Genomic DNA, 13,072 nt, shown 5'->3' with positions numbered 1-13,072 from the left:
GTTTTGCCTGTTCAGTGTTTGTTCTTTTCAAATACAAAGTGTTCAAAAAGTCTCTCCGCAATAAGTATTTTATTGCAAAATAAATATTTTTAAGATGGTGTAAAGACTACAAAAGAATATATATTAGACTTTACAAGACTTTAAAAAACTTTATAAGAAGTGTTGAAAGTGTCATCCTTCATTTTTCAATACATAAGTTGACTCTTTTACAAAATATTTTGAAATACATCTTGGAGAGTCTGATGTGGCGTGGACCGTGTGAAGGTTATGATTGTGTCTTTTAGCTCACTAATGGTTTTCGGGTGATTCTTGTACACTGATCCTTTACTTGCTCCCCAGAAAGAAAAGTCTGGTGGTGTTAAGTCAGGCGATCTTGGTGGCCAAAATCCCTTCAAAATTATCCGTTCACTGAAAATCTCTTGAGGTAGTGCCATAGTGATGCACAAAGTATGTGCTATAGCTCCATCTTGCTGAAAGTATGCATTATTAATTTCACTTTCACTGAGTTGGCCTACAAATGGATAGACAATATTTGAGCAATATTTCTCAGTGTTGATGGTGTCTTCAAACAATATCGGTCCCACAATATGCTTTCTCGAAATTGCTATCCATATTCCAACTTTTGCGGGATGCAGGAGTCGCTCATGCATCGCATGTGGATTCTCAGTGCTCCATTACCTTGTGTTTTGCGAATTTATGTGTCCCGACAGATGAAGCCAAGTCTCATCAGTGTAAAAACACCCATCCAGCACTTCTATGCCTTTTTCGGCAACAAAGTTTTGGAACCAATAACAATAATGAAGCCTTTTAGCATTATCCATAGTCTTCAATTCTTGAATGGCCAGCACTTTGTATGGAAAGAAATTTAATTTCTTTTTTACTGCCATGTAAGCACTTCCTAGGCTAATTTCCGTTTCCTGTAACAATTTGTGTAAGGACTTTGATGGGCTTTCCAACAGTTTATCAGAAATATTGGAGAGTGTTTCATCTGAAAGAACACTAAGCCTACCGCTTCTTGCTGTGTCTTCACTGAGCCTGTGTTTCTAAATTTTCTTATCAAATCCCATAAAGTGTCACGATATGGAACAACAGTATTTGGAAAAGTTTCACTGAACTTCTATGTATTTGTTTCCAGCTCGAAACAATCCTTCAACTAAAAACATATATTCTTAAACGGTTCGCATGTTGACATGCTGAAGGGTACACAATGACTGAGGTACAATGGCTGATGCTCGGCCACTCATGCAGTAATAGTCCAGCTGTGCATGCACAGGATGAAAAAGAATCACTGCAGAGAGACTTTTTGAACAACCTGTATATAACTACCACTCAAGGATGAACCACTTATAGCCATCCATTGCTAGGCAGCTACAACACCACTTTTGTTTTAGTCACAGTTCAAGTCAAAGCACTTATTGTATACATATGTATTACATTACGTCATTAGACATAATTTTATCTGTAATCTATATATGTATATAGAATTATATATAAATAAATAAATAAATAATCATAAATATATAGGGATTGACAGTAACCTGCTTCTCCAACATACTGAGAATTCAGAAATAGCAGCCAAAGAACTACTGATTCCAAAACTACAAATTTTACTCTAAATTGATAGCGATATTTTTGATACACACAGAACAAAAAACAGTAGAGAAGAGTAAAAAAACCACTTGCCTTTAGTTAATTTAGTACGATCGTTTCACAGTTAAGAGCAAAGAATACTCCATTCTGATCTTCAGCTAAATATTCTAATAAATTTGCTAATGTCTAAATAACTCACATTAATTTTGACCATGCGACATCAAGACCACGTGAGGCAGACCTTAAGAAATTTATTGGCCAAGATAGATAGATAGATAGACAGACAGACAGACAGACAGACAGACGGACAGACATATATGGAATGTTTATATGGTTAGTGTGTGTGTATATGCATTTATATTCTCTATATTTATATAAACTAATGTATATTTTGCAGTTCTTGCTTGTTCTAAATTCCAAAAAGACTGAAATTTCGACACTTCGTGAAAAAGGTGAGAATACATATTTGACTTAGCACCTATTGTACATTATCATGTTTAACGCCACCACTGCCTGCTCAAAGGCCATTGCTCAGTTTTCTTACCAATATTAAGACAAGACACTTCCAGTTTCTCCTCAGCCTGGAAGGAGGAGAATGGTCTAGGAAGGTCAAGAACACTGCCGCTCCTTCCATTACTATCATAAACCTATATAAAATGTACTTTGTTTCAGTTTTGTAGTTGACGTAGAAGGCATCTTTTACTCTTTTACTAGTTTCAGTCATTTGACATTGGAGCACTGCCTTGAAGGGTTTTAGTCAAATAAATCGACCCCAGGACTTATTCTTTGTAAGCTTAGTACTTATTTTATCGTTCTCTTTTGCCGAACCACTAGGTTATGGAAACCTAAACATACCAACACCTGTTGTCAAGCAATAGGCAGGGGACAAGCACAGACACAAACACATACACACACACACACACCCACACAAATACAACTAGCTTCTAGTTTACCAAATCCACTCACAAGGCTTTGGTTGGCCCAGAGCTCTAGTAGAAGATATTTGCCCAAGGTGCTATACAGTAGGACTGAACCTAGAACCATGCTGGGAAGCAAGCTTCTTACTACATAGCCACGTCTGTGCCTATTTGTAATATTTGACTTTTTCTGTTTCTAATCCATTGCCTTAAATAAGATATGTCTTTTGATGTTTGGAATGAAATACCTGGGTTTACATCCTTTGTACCAAGTGGTGGTAGTAGTAGTAGTATTGGGTTTTTATTCCAGTGATATGGAATAGCACAGATTGTGATGGTACTGGTGGTTGTGGTGGTGTGGGTGTGCATGCCTACTACCTGTATAATGTTCAAAAAGAAATCCTAAAACTCAAGATCTTTTTCCTTTTCAGTAAAAGATTTAGAATCCAAAGATTTGAAGACGTCTGAAGAGTGTGAAGAGGTCGATTCAGACATGGAAACATCTCCTTCTAGCAGGTAACATTCTTCTTGTTGTTGTTGTTGTTGTTCTTCTTCTTCTTCTTCTTCTGCTTCTTCTTCATCTTCTTCTTCTTCTCCTTCTTCTTCTTCTTCTTCTTCTTCTTCTTCTTCTTCTTCTTCTTCTTCTTCTTCTTCTTCTTCTTCTTCTTCTTCTTCTTCTTCTTCTTCTTCTTCTCATGGGACTTTGTTCAATAATTGTTGAACGATGTCTCTCTCAACATGGTAGCCTGATTAACCCACATATAAAGAATATTTATCCACCAATATGGTGTTGAGCAATCATTCCCATTGTTCAGTATTAACACACACACACACACATGCACATGCATATACGTATGTATATATATACATATATTCATGTACATATATATATATTTCCCTTATGAGTTTTTTCACGCATGCTTCTTGATAAAATTCTTGTAAAAGATTTTATCCTATTATTGAATGAATATATATATATATATACATACATATATATATGTATCATAATCATCATCAACATCTGCTTTCCATGTTGGCATGGGTTGGATGGTTTGACTGGGGACTAGTGAGTCAGATGGCTGCACCAGGCTCCAATCTGATCTGGCAGAGTTTCTACAGCTGGATGCCCTTCCTAACACCAACCACTCCAAGAATGTAGTGGGTGCTTTTGCATGTCATTGGCACAAGGGCCAGTCAGGCAGTACTGGCAATGGCCACGCTCAAATGGTGTTTTCCACGTACCACCAGCACAAGTGCCAGTAAGGCGACACTGGTAACGATCACACTCGAATGGTATTATTTATATATATATATATGTATGTATATGCATTAGATCAACCCTAGTATGAAGCCGGTACTTAATTTATCGACCCCAAAAGGATGAATAACAAAGTCGACCTCAGCGGAATTGAACTAAGAATATAAAGACAGACAAAATACTTATTTCTTTATTGCCCACAAGGGGCTAAACATAGAGAGGACACATAAGGACAGACAAAGGGATTAAGTTGATTACATCGACCCCAGTGCATAACTGGTACTTAATTTATCAACCCCGAAAGGATGAAAGGCAAATTCGACCACAGCAGAATTTGAACTCAGAACGTAACGACAGACAAAATACCACTAACCTTCTTCACCAGCGCGCTAATGTTTCTGCCAGTTCGCCGCCTTATATATATCTTAATAATATTAAAAACTGTGTGTACCTGAAATATCTCAGAAATAGTATATTTTTTCTCAATTTTTTGTGCATATTTATTTTCATACATACCTTCAGCAGTGCAGTACAAATTTTTGTGATATTTGGACCTCTATTTATTAAGGAAAACAATTAAACGGAATTTTTGTTCGTTATTTATTGATGGAAAAATACATGGCTTCCATGACATCAACACACATACACACATGCAGAATACACACACATATAATGAATGTCATGGCGTGTCAATCAACACAAACACATGTCCGCTATCTGTGACATATACAAACACATAGTCTTCATAGTCTCTAAGTAAAAAACGTTGACTTTTTGACATACACAATATTTTAATCATTTAGAAATGTTCTTTCCCCCCGCAATCTCCTGACAACTGATGTTGGTGTGTATATGTCCCCTTAATCTAGTGGTCCAGCAAAAGAGACTGATAGAATAAGTACTAGGCTTACAAAGAATAAGTCTTGGGGTCAATTTCTTCGACTAAAATTCTTTAAGGTGGTGCTCCAAAGAAACATTGATTACAATACAAAACCAACAAGATCTAGGAGAGGGAAGGCCTTCCCTCAGGGAAACATATGACACAGTGAACCCACAGGGGAGACAGAAGAGAGGATGCCCTAAATATATCTGGAAGAAGGGTACTGAAGCAGAACTGAAAAAGTGGGGATCCAATTGAAGAGAAGCAGAGAGAGACAGCCCAGTGTTGAGAACAGCATCATCATCATCATTTGGGAAAAAGTTATTGATGGCCTCTGCTTCATACGTGAAGAGCTTAAGTAAGTAAAGTGATAATATGGCCTTAGTTGTACTGTATCTGAAAAATAGTGTAAGACAGGTCAAGTTAAGTAAAATCGCTGTCTTCCACACATACAGGCTTGTCTTTACAGGTGCTACCCGCGCCAGTGCTGCGTTAACACACCTGTGCTAGTGTTGCATAAACGTACTTATGATGGTAACATATGAAAGACACCCAGCACACTCTGTTAAGTGGTTGGCATTAGAAAGGGCATCCAGCCATAGAAACCATGTCACAACAGACAGTTGGAGTCTGGATAGCTCCTCGCTAGCCAGCTCCATGTCAAACCATCCAGCCCATGCTAACATGGAGACTGGACATTAAACAACAACGATGATGATGATGATGAGATGGCCATAGTTGGAACGTCTCTGACTCTAGAACTGTGAAGAGAGCAATGTAGTGTGTTTGTGGGATGAGAGTTGTCATATGTCAAAGCGTGAATCTTTGTCAGTCAGTGCAATGACTGTCTTACTTCTCATAAAATGTCAAAAATTAATCATATTTAAATTTTTTTCTTTCCAGTATATATGAACAAGAAACACAAATTGACGTAAGTGATTGAAAAAAAACATCCTTATTATTTCAATAATTTTTCCTCCAACGTTTCACACATGTCAATATTTCTTTCACGTTAGGGCTTCATGGTGTTTCATTTTATACATACATTTGTGTGTACATGTGTTATCAGTGATAACACACCAGTTATTGGGTATGACATCTTCCTATACAACCTCATCAACTATATAATTGACTAAGCTGTATCCTATTTTGCCAGATATTTTAAGCATCACAGTTGTAATTACTGGTAGACCAGGAGCTTTTCCTGCTTTCATATCCTTAATTGATTTACTTATCCATATGGCTGGTCCCAGCTTCTGTTAAGTCTACATTGGGAAGACTCACTTTCTCCCATACATTACCCACTTTTAACATACTTTCATAGCAGCACTTCCATGCTGCTTTCTTTTGAGAATTACTAAGTATAAGTATGCCATTGTCCATACATACACCCTTCTCTATCACAACATCTTGATTATCTCTGATACACAGATAACTTGTTATCTTCGATTCAGTTTTCATGCCTATCTTCACCTGTAGTAATGAATATTAGGTAATGACCAAAGAGTAGAATCACAAATACAGGTGACAAAAACAGGGTTCCTCCAAAGGGTCTGTGGAGTATTGTTACTGGACAAGGTGTGTAGCTCAGAGAGTATCCTTTTAGCATTCAGATTACTCTCTCAAATGTAATCCTTATTTATTCATGTTGTTTTGAATTAATCAGGTATTATCTTGTAGCTTTGAGATTTCAAAGATATGATTGTATATTCTTAGCATGACATTTTAGGGTAGGTGTAAGAGGCTGAATCTGGCCAGTTTGAACATAAAACAAGTAGAATATTTTGGTCAGATATGGCCAGTTTTAAATGCTAAAGGGATAGAGACTCAAGCTGCTACTTCTTTATATTAAGAGATCACAATTCCAGTACTACATGAGTAGAATGTCACTATAAAGAATCCCAAAGCAGATTCTTCAAGCCAAACGAATCAGCAGGAGACGTAGAGCAGACTAAGAATGAAATGATTGGATAATATCCGTAGTCTCAGTTGGTTGAGCTTGGCAAGCCAGCCAGTAAGTCTAACAGTGGTTGTTTTTAATGGGACTCTATTGGAGGTGTGTGAGGACTCAGCCTCCACAACTCTCCAAGGAATTGTGGGCAGAGATGGATGATTGGATAAAATATCTCAAGTATAATACAAATATAACTAATCTTTTATTACTAACAAATCATTTAGATAATTATTTCTACCTAAAATCAAAGTCCACTTCATTTTTTTCTCTTCAGACGGAACCAAAACCAATGTTTTCTGATGAGTCAAGTGATGAAGAAATCAGTTTGACATCCAGGTTATTATATTCTCTGTTATTTTTCCTAATTTTAGTTGTAGTAAACATGTAATCCGCTGCACATATGTACAGTGTTGTAGGTGGATGTAGGGCTTGCATGTGCAGTGATGTCACTTTAGGATATTGTTATTAATATTGTTTATACCTAGATCAACTCTGCTGTAGAAGACCTATCATTAAAGAACAGTGTACCCCCCATGGATCAAATAAAGGATTAGGTTCAAAACTTCAATACAACAACCACGTTCAACACAAGACACTTGAAGAAGGCAGGAGCATACAACAGCCATAACATAGTGATAGTAACAATCAAGATGAGAACACCAGTCTGACTAATGTAAATAGTGTACATAATATAAATAACAACTAGGGTTTTATTTTATTGATTCTGAAAGAATAAAAGAGAGACAGGATTTCAACATAGAACATAGAGCCAGAACAAAACACTGCAAGGCATTTTGTCCAATGCTCAAATGATCTACTAATCCACTGCTCCAGTATAATAGTGTTTCTTCTTAATCCTTTAATTCCATGTGAAGCATAAGGTGCCAACAAGATATTTCCGTCTTGATCTTTAGCAGTGGATTGCAGTTGTCCCCAGATGTAGCTGTCTGACAGAATTTCAGTTTCTGAGGAAGGGCTTCATGTTGTTTTTGGTCTGCCATGCTTCTGTAGTGTCCATCACCAGACTTGCCTTGTAATGTTCGAAACAAGTTTTTCAACCAACCTACATTTCCTCCTTTTGATCTGATTTCAATAGGTTGCTGGATACATGTTTCCACAAGGCTTTATTTGTTATTCTGTCGATGTTTCAGAGACATTTGTTTCAGAAAGATGTTTCAGAGACATTTGTTTACAAACATTAAGAGCTTGTCAATGGAGAACTTTGTGACTCGCCATGTTTCATGTGTGTGCAACAGAATTGTCAGATAAATTCACCTTTCACGTACTTCACATGACATTGAATCTACTGCAAATGTATTGGCTCGCAATTAAATAACATGATTTTTATCCTTGGGTAGCAACTATTATTTCCTATTTGCTTACCCCGAGAAAGTATGAAAAATGTTAATATTTCCTTCAAATTTTACTTTTGTTACATTTATTCAAACCCCAAAGAATCTCTATCAACACATGGCTATGTGGCTGCCCCTCCCCCACACCGCTACTCCTGCTCATGATCAGAAATGCACATATTGTCAGTCACTAACAGACATGATCAAGTGATTAAGATCAAGCAACTGACAAGCAAATTTGTGGTATTGAGCAAAATATTTGCTATAATGATATTTCTGCTTCAGCAACTCACCACTAAATCTGTCTGAAATGTAATGGAAAACAGGTCGGTTTCAAAACATTGATGTCCAGGTTCCAAAAGTAAAGTTTGAAGGGAATAGTAGTCATTTTCTTTGATTTTTAAATAGAACCAAATAGGAAGTAACACTTACTGACCAAAGACAAAAACAACAAAATTTGTTACACAGTATTATAAATGATGTATCACCTGCATTGTTATTTTCCCTCAATGAACTTACATTCATAGATTTACTGAACACCCACATGCACACACTCAAACATACACACACATAAACACATATGCACTCATTCACATTTATTTACATGTGTACACACAAATGCACATTGATGCGTGCCCCATCACATATGTTCATACATATGTATTTATGCCCACACACACACACACACAAACATATATATACACACTCACACTCTCTCACATTCAGACAATATGTGAAGAATTACAAAGTCTGTTTCTATGACACCAGTATTTTTGTGTTTCTTTTTTATTTTTGCAGACAAAACCTGGAGACACATTTTAAAGAAAAAAAGAGGGCAAAGGTTTTAACTACAACAACATCATCATCATCAGTTTCATATCCATCATCTACAGCCACAACAAAAAGAAATTCATTGCCTAGAAAACGGTAAACCATCACTTTCCACCATCGTTTTTTTTTGTTTTTTTTCAGTGGGAAATTCTTAAGTCTCTTTAAAAAAATTTCAAATAATAACAGGACACAGATGTAGCCATTTAGTTTAGAAATTTGCTTTTCTACCACATGGTTTTAGGTTCAATCCTATCTAGTTGAAACTTAGGCTGGTGACTTCTACTGTAGCCTTCAATTTTGGTGAACAGAAATTGTACAGAAGTTCATTACATACACACACACACACACATATTGTATACATATATGTATCAGGGCTATATATTCTGGGTGTGCTCAGTGTGCACTGCACACCCATTGAAAATGGCAAATTCATTATGAATATAAACCTTACTCACAAATCCTAATGGAAAACCTTTGCTATACCCCTGCTTGAAATTTGGTGACATGGGTGTGGCTGCACACTCAATACAACAACCACCATATGCCACTAATATGTATAGATATGTATATGTTTGTGACAATAACTAGAACTGCCCATGATCAAAGAACTGGATCCATTTAATGTCTTGCCTAAACTGAAGACAGAACAAAAGTAGTTGTATGGTTCCACAGTCACTAGAAAACTGGCTACATAAATAATGTCTCACGTGAACAGGGGACAGAATAGATTTAAAAGTCATCAGATTTTACAATAAATCTTTCTAATTTTGGCACAGTGCTAGCAATTTTACAAGAGAAGGTGAGTCAATTATACCGACCGTAGTTCTCACTTGGTACTTATTTTGTTGACTCTGCAAGGATGAAAGGCAAAGTTGACCCCAGTAGCATCTGAACTCAGAATGTAAAGTCAGAAAAAATGCCACCAAGTATTTTGTCCAACACACTAATGATTCTGCAAGCTTACCAATCTAAAATATTGCAATAATGGTTTCAAAATTTGTCAAAAAAGCCAGCAGCTTTGTGGGAGTAACTAAGTCAGTTAAATCAACTCCAGTACACAACTGGTACTTATTTTATCGACCCTGAAAGGACGAAAGGCAAAGTTGACTCGGTGGAATTTGAAGTCAGACAGTAAAGACAGGTGGAATGCTGCTAAGCATTTCGCCCGACATGCTAACCATTCTGCTAGCTCACCACCCTAAGATATTGTAATAATAATTTCAAATTTTGGCACAAGGCCAGCAATTTCAAGGGAGTGAATAAGTCAATTACATCAACCCCAGTGCTCAACTGATAGTTATTTTATTGACCCTGAAAGGATAAAAGGCAAAGTGGACCTCAGCAGACTTTGAAAGGTTAAATGCCATTAAGCATTTCCCCCAGCTTACTAACAATTTTGCCAGCTCGCCACCCTAAGATATTGTAATAATAAATATTAAATGTTCTGTAGATGTTGAAGCCCCTGTGAATGTCATAGGATTTCAGTCATGTTATAGTTTCCTTTTCATCTTTTTCCTATTTTTTCTGTTATTTCAGGTCTCTCAAGAAAACTAATCTGGAGAATGATACAATGTCACCCACTGAAATGATTGATAGTGACATACTTCTTGACAACATATAACTATTTACTTCTCTCTCAAGAAACCAAGCAGATAACATTTGAGTGCAGAGTTCATTTCAAAGCGTCGTTTTACAATGAAATGCATTTTTAAAAGCTTTAAGTTATCTGTTTTAAAAAAATATCCCACCACATCATTTAATTTTCCAATCATCAATGATCTAAATTGATGTTGTAATACTTCTAATACAAGTAAAAAAAAAAACATTTGTTCAACAACAAAAATTAATTTGTCTTTTAATGAATTTTAAAAACTTAATCTTGTCCTTAATTGTTTCTGTGCTATATATATATATATATATATATATATATATATATATATATAGACATAGAAAGCACAGCTAATTTTGTGCAAACCATATATACATACGCACATATATATTATATACACAGAATTATTAAGTATATGTACATACATATACATTCTCCATATATATACATACATACAAATATATATAGTATGCTCAAAATTAAGTATACAATATATATATTTATCATATGTATAATTGATACATACGTACATGCATACACATACGCACACACACATCTATATATTTTTTATCTATGCAGCCCAGTAATGAAATTGGGGCACCTTTTAGATACAATCGATATACTTTTAGAATGAAACATTTATTTTATTATAAACAATATAAATATGGAATTGAATTGTTATTAAAGATTGTCGTGTTTCATACAACACATTTTGTTTTATTGCTTTTTAATATTTCTTTTGCAAATATTTCATGTGCATTTTTGTCACATGTGTGTCACAAATATTTGCATTTGCAAACACAAACAATGCTTGTAACATGCTTTCAAATAAATATATGGAAATCAATTAATTTGTGTTGTAGTGCTGTTTCTTCTTAGTGGGGAAGTCGAGGTTTTATGATAGATATTACTGGTTTCTAAAAGAATTATAGATTTGAGAAAACTTTTACTCAAGGTTGGTTAACCAATCGAACACATAGGTGTTACTGTAAAATTTCTTATGATTTGCTGTCATATGTGGGATTGTCTCCCAGAGTGTGATTTGGACTTGGATTTCTACATTTGAAAATTATTATTATTATTATTATTATTATTATCCTTCTTTTTCTTGTTCTTCCTCTCCCTCTTCTCCTTTTTCTTCTTCTCATTCTTCTTCCTTGTCGTCATTGTTTTTGCATCCACTTTTTGCATGGGTTGGACAGAATTATATTGAAGCAAATTTCTCATGGTTGGATGCCTTTCCTATCACCAACTCTCGTTTCCAAGTAAGGTAATATGTCTCCATAACCAGACATGTTTTCAAAGAAGATTGGAAAGAAAGAACACTGCTTTGCATTATGGTGACACTTGTTTACAGCTATCATATGATGACAAAACAAGGAGACAGTAACACACACACACACACAAGGTAGATAAACAAATTCCCAACAAATATATACCAAGACAACAATTAAAAAAATATTCTTTATTTGAGAAAAACATTGCAAGAAAAAGCATTTGAAAGTATGCATGACATTAACCCTTTAGCATTCACATTGTCAAACGTAATGCTTATTTATTCACATTGTTTTAAATCAATCATGCAGCATCTCGTAGCTTTGAGATTTTGATGAGGTAACTGTTAATTTTTTGAATAACATTGTTGGGTAGAATTGAGAAAGCAGATCTGGCCAGTTTGAACATAAAACAGGTAGAATATTTTGGCTGGATATGGCCGGCTTAAATACTAAATTGAACCTCTAAAAATATTTTTCAACGTAGGGAAAAACATTGAACCAATTACAAAAATTATAGTTGCCACAGTAATAATTTGGTTTGTATGAATCAAATAAAAATGAAACTGAAGTTAGTTCTGTTTCTCTTAAAAATTTCTATCAAAAGCTTTAAAAGGCATATATGGTTTGTTTTTAAAATCATCAAATCATTGCTGAAAGATTTGATGGAACGCCAGTTATTGCTAAAAAAGCATTGAATCAGTTATAACCAGCAGTGTATGGTGGTTGTTGTATTGGGTGTACTGCCACCAAATTTCAAGCAGGGGTGTAACAAAAGTTTTCCATCAAGATTTATAATTAGATTAATGAGTAAGGTAAATATTTATAATGAGTTTGCCATTTTTTATGGGTGTGCAGTGCACAACTGGCACACCTGAAATATATGCCCCCAGCTATAATATTATTTTAATTAGGCAATTTATCAATAAGCTTTGGTTGGGAAAACTAAATAATAAAGACAGGTACTTATTTTATTGATCCTGATAGGATGAAAGGCAAAGTTAACCGTGCAAAATGAGCAGCTGTCAAAATTTACCATATACCTTACTACAAATTTCATACTTGAAAGCATAATATAATTCTCCATGTAACCTAGCCATGTGCCATCACATATGGTACACATATAGAGTTTTGTATTCAGTGTGTGGGCAGTATTCATTCATATGATGACTGTCTCAGAAAAAAATTAAAGTGTTTTTACTTTTTGTGATATATTCATCAGATTTGGGTCAGTTTGTCTTCATGACATGTTCTGTTGATCTCACTTGATGAAGCTGACTTTGATCTTGATGACAGCCTCCAGGTGACCTCGAAATTGGCCATAAGCCTTTGTTACTATCTCCCATTTTAGGCTCCTGAAGGCACTAGCATCCCTAGTCCTCAGCTTGTATTTTGTGTTGTAGCCCC

The 13,072-nt window shown here is 35.4% G+C and overlaps 1 protein-coding gene across 5 annotated transcripts in view; it reads left to right on the top strand.

The window, feature by feature from the left end:
- LOC106875173 (DNA repair protein XRCC4) overlaps positions 1 to 11,238 on the top strand; it is a 47,917-nt gene extending 36,679 nt beyond the window's left edge. For 4 of the 5 annotated variants that reach the window (XM_014923206.3, XM_089341090.1, XM_014923204.3 and 1 more), the window contains 6 exons: positions 1,988 to 2,042; positions 2,939 to 3,023; positions 5,549 to 5,576; positions 6,874 to 6,935; positions 8,750 to 8,878; positions 10,319 to 10,507. In XM_014923206.3, coding sequence (XP_014778692.1) covers positions 1,988 to 2,042; positions 2,939 to 3,023; positions 5,549 to 5,576; positions 6,874 to 6,935; positions 8,750 to 8,878; positions 10,319 to 10,403 — 444 coding nt within the window. In that variant the 3' untranslated portion in view covers positions 10,404 to 10,507. Of the gene's footprint in view, positions 1 to 1,987; positions 2,043 to 2,938; positions 3,024 to 5,548; positions 5,577 to 6,873; positions 6,936 to 8,749; positions 8,879 to 10,318 lie in introns of all 5 variants that reach the window. The other variant, XM_014923203.3, reaches the window with a different exon arrangement.
- Positions 11,239 to 13,072: the final 1,834 nt, after the last annotated feature.

This window comes from Octopus bimaculoides, chromosome 24, assembly GCF_046866305.1.
Source record: "Octopus bimaculoides isolate indiv1 chromosome 24, ASM4686630v1, whole genome shotgun sequence".
NCBI classification, from domain to species: domain Eukaryota; kingdom Metazoa; phylum Mollusca; class Cephalopoda; order Octopoda; family Octopodidae; genus Octopus; species Octopus bimaculoides.
Note: the sequence above shows the minus strand (reverse complement) of the source record. Positions and strands in the feature narration are given on the sequence as shown.